Source organism: Cebus imitator, unplaced genomic scaffold (assembly GCF_001604975.1).
Source record: "Cebus imitator isolate Cc_AM_T3 unplaced genomic scaffold, Cebus_imitator-1.0 Scaffold464, whole genome shotgun sequence".
NCBI lineage: Eukaryota > Metazoa > Chordata > Mammalia > Primates > Cebidae > Cebus > Cebus imitator.
Window position 1 is genome coordinate 182,363 of NW_016107779.1, and position 10,083 is coordinate 192,445.

General features: G+C 52.7%; 1 protein-coding gene across 2 annotated transcripts in view; it reads right to left on the minus strand.

Annotated features, from left to right (window-relative positions):
- Window positions 1-10,083, minus strand: part of SPNS3 (sphingolipid transporter 3 (putative)) — a 60,631-nt gene that overhangs the window by 26,139 nt on the left and 24,409 nt on the right. For both annotated transcript variants that reach the window (XM_037732704.1, XM_037732705.1), the window contains one exon: window positions 8,279-8,468. In XM_037732704.1, the coding sequence (XP_037588632.1) occupies window positions 8,279-8,468 (190 nt within the window). The remainder of the gene's footprint in view (window positions 1-8,278; window positions 8,469-10,083) is intronic.

Genomic DNA, 10,083 nt, shown 5'->3' on the forward strand with positions numbered 1-10,083 from the left:
TCAAGCAATTCTCCTGTCTCAGCCTCCTGAGTAGCTGAGATTACAGGCACATGCCACCACACTCAGCTAATTTTCGTATTTTTAGTAGAGACAGGGTTTCGTCATGTTGGCCAGGCTGGTCTTGAACTCCTGACCTCAAGTGATCCACCCACCTCGGACTCCTAAAGTGCTGGGATGACAGGCGTGAGCCACCGTGCCCTGCTAGTATGTTCGTTTTAATGTATACACACAAGGATGAACATACGCACACTCATATTAGATGCATGCACACACTAGCACACAGGCCCATCTTCCCATGGGCCCTTCCCAAGAAGAGTTTAGAGCCTATCTGCCCAGGACCTACTCCTTCATCGGCAGAAATCCTGCAGGAAGGACTTTGGTTCCTGCAATCTGAGAAGCGAAGTGGTGGGTGGGTGGGTGGATGGATGGATGGACTCATTCCTTCCAGGAATTCATCAGGAAATTCTGATAGCTCTACCTTCAAAATACGTATGTAATCCAACTGCCTCTCACCACCTCCATTGCTGCCACTCTGGTCCAAGCCCCATCATCTCACCTGCATTCTAGCAATAGGCTCCTCACTCCTCTCTGCTTCTACCCTTGCCCCCAGAGTAGCCAGATTCTAGTCAACATAAGCCAGCCAGATGGGGTGGCTATCTCCTATAATCCCAGCGCTTAGGGAGGCGAGGCTGAGGCCGAAGGATTGCTGGAAGCCAGGAGCTCCAGCCTGGGAAACAAAGCCAGACCCTATGTCGAAAAAAAAAAAAGGAAATAATAGAGAAAAATCAATGAAACCAAAAGTTGGTTCTTTGAAAAGATCAGCATCATGGACAAACCTTTAGATAAACTGACTGAAAAAGATACTCAAATTATTAAAATTAGGAATGAAACGGGGACATTACTACCGACCTTACGGAAATTAAAAGAATTAGAAGGAACTGTTATATAAACTATTATGTGCCAACAAATTAGATTAACCTAGAATAGATGGACAAATTCCTAAAAAGATACAAACTACTGAAACAACTCAAGAAGAAATAGAAAATTTGAATTGACCTATAACAAGTAAATATTGAGTTAGCAATCAGAAAACTTTCCACAAACAAAAGCCCAGAACCAGATGGCTTCACTGGTGAATTCTTCCAAATGTTTAAAGATGAATTAACAAATTCCTCATAAAGTCTTCCAAACACCAGAAGAGGAAGGAGCACTTGCCAACTCATTACAAGGCCACTACCCTGCTACCAAAACAGATGAAGACACCACAAGAAAACGGAACACCAATATCAAAACGTACATGCAAAAATCCTCAACGAAGTACTCTCAAGTCAAATCCAGCAATACATAAAAACGATCATCCACCATGACCGTGGAGAACATACCCCAGGAATGCAAGGTTGGTTAAGCATATAAATATCGGTCAATGTAATAAACTGTAGTCATCAAATAAAGGACGAAACTACATGATCATTTCAATAGATGCCCCAGATGTCCCCCGTCTTAGAACCCATCATCGGGCACCCATCATCTCTCTGTCCTCCCCTCCCTCTCCTCCTCCCTCTCTCTGCACTAATCAGAGTAGCCACCTTGTTGTGTGCCCATTGGGTACACTCCTGACTTACAGTTCCCGCATATATCCGCATAATTCACTCTTCACCCCCTACAGGTCTTTATTCAACAACTTACCTTCTCAGTGAGGCCTCTCTGGCCACCCTGCATCAAATTGCTACCCTCTCCCCCCAGTACTCACACTCTCCCTATTTCCCTTCCCAACACCACTTCTCTCCTAAGCCTTTATGATTATAGGAAATACTGCGAATTTTACAATAAAATTCACAATACTTATATATCTTGCTTGTTATCTATCTCCCCCAACTAGAATGTAAGTTCCCTCAGGAGAGAGACATTTTTATCTGTTTTATTCATTGCTAAATCTACAGCATTTATTTAGTTAGAGATGGAGTCTCGCTCTGTTTCCCAGGCTGGAGTGCAGTGGCATGATCTTGGCTCACTGCAACCTCTGCCCGCTGGGTTCAAGTGATTCTCCTGCTTCAGCCTCCCAGGTAGCTGGGACTACAGGCACGCACCACCATGCCTAGCTAAATTTTTGTATTTTTGGTAGAGACAGGATTTTGCCATGTTGCCCAGACTGGTCTTGAACTTCTGACCTCAGGTGATCTGCCTGCCTCGGCCTCCCAAAGTGCTGGGATTACAGGCGTGAGCCACCGCGCCCAGCCACCTATATCTACAGCATTTAAACTAGTATGCCACTTAAGTGGCATTCAATCAATATTGATTGAATAAACAAATGAATACAAAGAGTTTGTCAGCCGACTCTTCACTCAGCCGGCAGTGACTTTCACCCAGCCATCCGTGTGCCTGACCGTGCTTTAAGCTGGAGTGCAGAGAAAGATTAGAACCAGACCTGGGCCCTGCTAAAACTCGCAGACAGGGCTGGGAGAGGAGTCAGAACGTACATAACCGAGACCCCAGGAAGACGATGCTGGGGCATACTCAAAACAGGAGGGAGAGGGGGTCAGGCCCGGCAACAGGGAGGAATCCATGGAGAGACGGAGGCCTCTGAAGGCCTAGGATGCTTTGGACATATGGAGAAGGGAGTGAGGATGGGGAAAGAGAGGGAGAGGGAAGCATGGCCTAGGGAATCAAGAGGGAACCTGTATGGCAGGGCTGCAGTGCAGGAAAAAGGCTCCCAGGGTTATCAGGGAAGTTCATGAGAGGCCTTAAACACCAGGATAAGGAGCTGGACCTAGCCCCAGAGGCCCCAGGGAGCCATGCAAGGCTTCTGAGCAGGGAAGGGTCGTGGTGTCAGAAAGCTCACTCTGTAAGCCAGGCACAGTGACATGCACCTGTAATTCCAGCTACTCAGGAGGCAGCATGAGTAGGGTCGTCTGAGGCCAGGAGTTCAAGACCAGCCTGGGCAACACAGGGAGAACCTGTCTGGAAGGAATGGCGGAAGGAAGGTAGGGAGGGAGGGAGGGAGGAAGGGAAGGAGGAAAGGAAGAAAAAAGGAAGAAGGAAGAGAAAGGAAGAAGGAAGAGAAAGAGAGAAAAAAAGAAAGAGAATGAAAGAAAGAAAAAAGAGAAAGAGAGAGAAAGAAAGAAGAAAGAAAGAAAAGAAAGAAAGAAAGAAGAAAGAAAGAAAGAAAGAAAGAAAGAAAGAAAGAAAGAAAGAAAGAAAGAAAAGGGAAGGAAGGAAGGAAGGAAAGAGAGAGAGAGAGGGAGGGAGGGAGGGAGGGAGGGAGGGAGGGAGCTCTGGCAGCATGTGAAGAACTGAAGAACAGATTGTGGTGGGTGAGCAGGAAGACAAGCATAGCAGTAAGGTGGCTGCTGGAACAGTTCTGGAGAAAGACAGCAAGGCATGAGCCAGGGACGGGCAGGGAGGACGGAGATGGGCGGGTGGACTCTGGAGAGGTCAAGGGCTTTGCCACTGACAGCTGTTGAAGAGGAGGAACTGGAGCCTGAATCTCAGCTCAGAACATCCAAGCAGACTACGGAGGCACAGGCAGAGCCACGGGGTGGGGGCGGGATCTGGAGGGTTAGAGTTCTGGTCACAGCAGCTCGGCGTCGGTGGGTACCCAGCAGCTTCCCAGCGCCAGCGGATGGATGCACCCTGGCCCTGCCCACCTTTCCACCCCTCAGCCCCAACCCCCAGAGCAGGTCTAAATAAGAGTTTCTCCAGCTGGCTTTGGCAGCCAAGACGCAATGTCATTTCTAGATGAGCCAACCAGCTCTGGAGATGTGCCAGGCTGCAGGGTGCCGGCAGAGGGTGGGGGGCAGCTGTGTCCCCAAAACCCAGCCAAGGAGCCACCTCCCACAACCAACCAAGGCAGTGGCAGAAGCAGGGCTGGCAGGGGGGCCCCAGCCCCAGCTGGCTGGTGCAGGGATGGCTCTGATGGGGCCTCCATCTGCCTGGGCTGCAGCCTCCCTGCGAGGTCAGGCCCCCCCAGCCCCCACGGCTCCTATCAGCCAGAAGTGATGCCCCCTCCCTCGGTCAGTAAGCACTGAGGTATTTGCTAGTTCCTGGGGTATACGCAGCTCTGTTCCTGGGTCAGTGCACTAGGAAGGACACCGGCTTTGGTGTCAGAGCCAACTTGGAGGTTGTTGGATAGTCTTTTTGAGACAGGGTCTCAAAGAAACTCTGCCACCCAGGCTGGGCTGCAGTGGCATGATCACAGGTCCCTGCAGCCTCCATCTCTGGGGCTCAAGCAATCCTCCAGCCTCAGCCTCTCACATAGTTGGGACTACAGGCATGTGCCGCTATGCCCACCTCATTTTTTAATTTTCTGTAGAGACAGGGTCTTGCTACATTGTCCAAGTTGGTCTCTAACTCTTGGGCTCAAGCAATGCTCTCACTTCAGCCTCCCAAAATACTGGGGTTCCAGGTGTCAGCCACTATACCCAGCCATTCGTTGGAGTTCTGTCTCTGTCCCGCTATTCACCTGTTTCTATCTGTGGACTTCAGTTTTCTAGCCTGTCAAGTGGCATAAGACAAAGCCTTCCAACAGCCAGGCATGGTGGCTCATGCCTGTAATCCCAGCACTTTGGGAGCCTGAGTCAGGAGTTCGAGACCAGCCTGGCCAACATGGTGAAACACTGTCTCTACTAAAAATACAAAAATTAGCTGGGCATGGTGGTGAGTGTCTGTAATCCCAGCTACTCAGGAGACTGAGACAGGAGAATCGCTTGAACCCGGGAGGTGGAGGTTGCAGTGGGCCGAGATCATGCCACTGCACTCCAGCCTGGGCAACAGAGCGAGACTCCATCTCAAAAAAAATAACAAATAGAACAATTAGTGGCCCATGCCTGTAGTCCCGGCTGCTGGGGAGGCTGAGGCTGGAGAATTGCTTGAACCTGAGAGGTGGAGGTTGTAGTGAGTTGAGGTCGTGACACCACACCCCAGCCTGGGCAACGGAGAGAGACTCTGTCTCAAAAAAAAAAGAGGAAAGAAGAAACCTTTCCCACAAAGTAGTCAGTCATGAGACCTAAATCAGGGTCTATGCAGAAGAGAATGACAAGACTTTTCTAGTCTTCAGGAATTTCTGCAGAGACCCAAGGCTGAGAGCAAGGGGGAGCAGCGCCCACACCTTAAGAGGTGCCAGACACGCCTTCAGGACTCGCGGGAGAACAGAACCATCCTATGTGGCCCCCGCCCGCCTGCATCGAAGTCATGCTTGGGGGAGCATTTATTAAAAGAGTTTTGCCCTTGACCAGGCGGGGTGGCTCACACCTGTAATCCCAACACTTTGGGAGGCCGAGGTGGGCGGATCACGAGGTCAGGAGTTTGAGACCAGACTGACCAACACGGTGGAACCCTGTCTCTACTAAAAATACAAAAATTAGCTGTGTGTGGTGGCGCATGCCTGTGATCCCAGCTACTAGGGAGGCTGAGGCAAGAGAATCACTTGAACCCAGGACGTGGAGGTTGCAGCGAGCCGAGATTGTGCCACTGCACTCCAGCCTGGGTGACAGAGCGAGACTCCATCTCAGTAGTAATAATAATAAATACAAAAACTAGCTGGGTGTCATGGTGCAAGCCAGTAGTCCCAGCTACTCAGGAGGTTGAGGCAAGAGGATTGCTTGAGTCCAGGAGTTCAAGACCAGCCTGAACAACATAGTGAAACTACCATCTCTAAAAGATGAATAAATAAATAAATAAAGAGCTCCACTCTTAAGCTAAGTAAGGGGCTTCAGGTGACACTCCCCACAGAGGGCAGTGCTTCCCAGGAAGGAAGCTGGCCTTTTCCCCCTGGCTGGACACCAGCTAAATGCCAAGCCTCCTGTACCGGGGCACCTGAGGGGTGTGCAGAGAAGGCGTCCTCAGGACACCCAGATGCACATCATCTGGCATTCGGGGAGACGGATCCTGGGGCCTGACTTCCCCCAGGGAGATGCCAGATGGAGCAGTCTGCAGAGTCATGGCAAGGGACAGGGTGGCAGTCGGGAAGGCTTCCCTTCCTGACCTCCTCCAGGGGTCAGATGGACACCATGGAGGAAGACAAGTGCTCATGAGAGGTGACCCCTTGCAAGATCTCCTGCCCCGGCAAGAAGGCCGGGCTGGAAAGGCAACCCTGCAATGAGGAATTGGGCAAAGCAGAAACCAGGGCCAGAGGCCCCAAAATGCCCAAAAAGTGCCCCCCCACCCCGCCTCTGGGCATCTGCCACAGGGAAGGCACTAACAGTCAGCAAAAACAGCTCCCGACACAGGCAGTGCTCGGCAGTTCTGAGCCGTCCTTCCTCGCCTGCTCATCTGTGGAGGAGACAGAATCTCGAAGGGAGGCGTGGTGTCGGGATGCCGGTAGAAGATGGAACAAGGAGAACGAGACGAGACTACAGCCCCCCACTTCCCAAGGCAAGTTTCTGGTCCTGGAAGGAAGCTTCGTTTGGAGCCAGGCATGGAGGCTCATGCCTGTAATCCCAGCACTTTGGGAGGCCGAGGCGGGCGGATCACGAGGTCAGGAATTCAAGACCAGCCTGACCAACATGGTGAAATCCTGTCTCTACTAAAAACACAAAAATTAGCTGGGTGTGGTGGTGCATGCCTGTGATCCCAGCTACTCAGGACGCTGAGGCAGGTGAATCACTTCAACCCTGGAGGCGGAGGTTGCACTGAGCCTAGATTGTGCCCCTGCACTCCAGCCTGGGCAACAATGCGAGACTCCATCTCAAAAAATAAAATAAAATACAAAAATTAGCCGGGGGTGGTGGCTCACACCTATAATTCCAGCTACTCAGGAGGCTGAAGCAGGAGCTTCAGCAGCAGCTTGAACCCAGGAGGCAGAAGTTGCAGTGAGCTGAGATCACACCACTGCACTCCAGCCTTGGTGACAGAGACTCAGTCTCAAAAAAAAAAAAAAAAAGAAGAAGCAGCTTTATTTGGAAGCAGGGCCAAAGTTTTGATTTCGATGACTTCAATGGGACCAACCTGTTTAGCTCCTGCGTGTGACTAGAGAAGTGATGGGCTCTGGCCATGGGTGGGAGATGCAGCCAAACCAGTGCGAGGACCACAGAGCCGTGCCATCCCTTTTCCCAAGTCCAGCCTGCTCCGCGCACCTGCTGTACACACAAGCACATCCGTGTCTGCAGGCACCGGCCCAGGGCCGTGGAGCTGGGAGAGGCAGGGAGCCCCGGCCCCTCTGCTTGTGGCCGGGCTGGCGTCATCCTCCCCGAAGCAGTGGCCCTTCCCCCTCTTGGGGGACGGGCAGGGCTAGGGCTTTGCGGAGCCAGGGACACTGCTGCACACGGGACTCTTGGGCTCTGGTCTCCACCCTTTGGGCTCCCTGTCTGTGGACAGGCCCCATAACCCTCGGCGCCTCCAGGGACCCAAACCAGCATGAGCTCAAGAGGGAACGTGAATTCTGGCCTGAGGACAGAGTGGTCTGGGAAGGCTTCTGGACAAGCGGCCTTTGAGTTTGGACTTGCAGAAGGAGGATTTCAGGATGCACAAGAGAGGGACACGTGTAAAGTCTGGGAAGCGTGTGTGCCCACGTGGCTGGTCTGGCCACAGCTGAAGACCCCTGAAGGGCTGTGATGTGATATGGATTCAGAACAGTTGACGTGACCGTGATTATGGACTGAAAGCAGTGTCCACACCGGCCATAACCAATCTGGGCCTTGCTTCCCTCCCCTGTGACCTGGGGAGAATTGCTCTATTTCTTCCTGGGCTCACAATATGACCTGGCAATAAATGAGTCCTATTTTCTCAAACTAACACATTAACGCAGAGCTCAGAGGACACCTTTTACAGTCAGAAAAGCTGAGGCTCAAATCTCAGTTCTGTGGCACTCGTGTTAAGTTTCTCTTCCCCATATCCCCACCCCCACCCCGCCCCCACCGCCGAGATGGAGTCCCGTCTGTCGCCCAGGCTGGAGTGCAGTGACACGATCTTGGCTCACCGCCACCTCTGCCTCCTGGGTTCATGCGATTCTCCTGCCTCATCCTCCTGAGCAGCTGGGATTACAGGTGTCCGCCACCATGTCTGGCTAATTTTTTTCTATTTTTAGAAGAGATGATGTTTCACCATCTTGGCCAGGCTGGTCTCGAACTCCTGACCTCAAGTGACTCACCCGCCTTGACCTCCCAAAGTGCTGGGATTACAGATGTGAGCCACTGTGCCCGGCCAAGCTTCCCTTTGCTGATCTATAAAATGGGGATGACAAGCTCTACTCAAGGAAGGCATAACATAATGTACATAACGGCCAGGCCCAGCGTGAGCCCGTGGAAACAGGAGCCCTCACCCCCGACACTGTCCCCTCACTTACATAGGACACCAGCAGGTTGGTCGGGGCCAGGACGAGAGCCAGGTAGAGACAGGGGGCTGCAGCGAGCAGGCTGGAGGCACAGATGAGGGGCTCAGCTCTTGGGTTGGCTTTCTTGTACCTCCTCGCAACTTCTGCCCCCAAGATGACCCCAATGACGCCGGTTATGATGGTCAGTGACCCAAAAATCAGGCTGATGGGGAAGAGCGCAGAGGGGTTGGTCAGCTGGGTGGGGTCAGCACAGGGACCTTTCATCCCGCTCCCAGCCCCAGGTCTAGCCACTTGGCCCAAGTGCACGATCTGATGCCTGCAGGGAGCATGGCTGTGGACCCCTGACCTGACCCAGGCCTTACCCACCCTCCTCACTGATGATCCCAGGGCCTGCGGTCCCTGACCAGGGACCAGTATCCCCCCGCCCTCCCCCACCCCCTTTCCTGCCCCATCCGCTGCCTCATCCTGGGGATCCCACTGGCCGTGTGGGGGATTGCCCAGCTACCCAGGGCCCAGCCTGCCTCATCTCCATTGACCCTCACCCTCCCACCACCCAAAACTGCCCCATTGAAAATCTTCATTCCAGGGTCCCGCTCTGGCCCCAGCCTTTCCAGCTCCCATAGTAAGAGGAATGGAGGTGAGTGGACGGACTGGGCCCCCGTGACACACCCGCCCCTCGTCTGGGCCCTGAACACACCCCGTCCTTGAATCCCATCCTTCCAGTTCCCGTCTTCGAACCCCTCTCAAGCAGCACCCGCGACCGAAGTCCCTTCCGGCCCTCTCCTAGACCCACTTCAACTCCGCTTGGCTTCCCCTTGCTGATCCTTCCCGTGGAGACCTGTCCCTCCAAAGTAACCTCCAGACCGGCTCCCCGAGTGCGCTGCAAACACAGATCCGTGGTGGGAGGAGTTCAAGACCAGCAAGATCCCATCTCTACGAAACATGTTGAAATTATCCAGGCTTGGTGGCATGCACCTGTAGTCCCAGCTACTCAGGAGGACCACTTGGGGTCAGAAGTTCGAGGTCACAGGGAGCTACGGTCAGACCACTGCACTCCAGCCTGGGCAACAGAGCAAGAACCTGTCTCTAAAAATAAACTTAAAAACAAAAACCTGCCCTTGTCCCCACCCACCTCCTACCTGAAATTCTCCACAAGCTCTCAACCCCCCCCGAGATCTGTCCCCAGTTCCGTATGGCGTGCATTGTCCTTCGTGACCTGACTCTGGCTCACATCAACCCCAGGCCCCAGTTCTAACTTCTTCCCCTCCCCACTCCACACCTCATACTTTCATACTTTCATTCCTCTATCAGGAACACCCTTCACTAGTTTTTGACCTACCGACCTCCTACTCATCCTTCAGAACCCATCACAGCCTCCCTGGGGATGCCCTTCCTTTGTTCCCTTGCTGATCCCTTCACCCCCATCAGTTCTCACAGCACCTTCTGTGTCTCCGGGTTCATTCCTGGACAGGAAATTCCTAGAGAACAGTAACAGGTTTGGTGTCTTTTCTTGACCCTACTCTGGGAGCAATGAGCTCATTGATCCCTCCTAGAATTCCCAGACAGATAGACAAACAAGGTGAGGCTGAGAAAGGTCAAGGCCAAGATTACCCAGCCGGTAAATGACAGACCAGGATTGGAAAATACATCCTCACCCTATTCGTCCATTCTGCAACCGCCAGCCTCCTTTTAAAGGAGCTCAAAGGGGCGGGGCAAGGTGGCTTAAGCCTGTAATCCCAGCACGTTGGGAGGCTGAGGCGGGTGGATCACTTGAGGTCAGGAATTCAAGACCAGCCTGAACAACATAGTGAAACTAC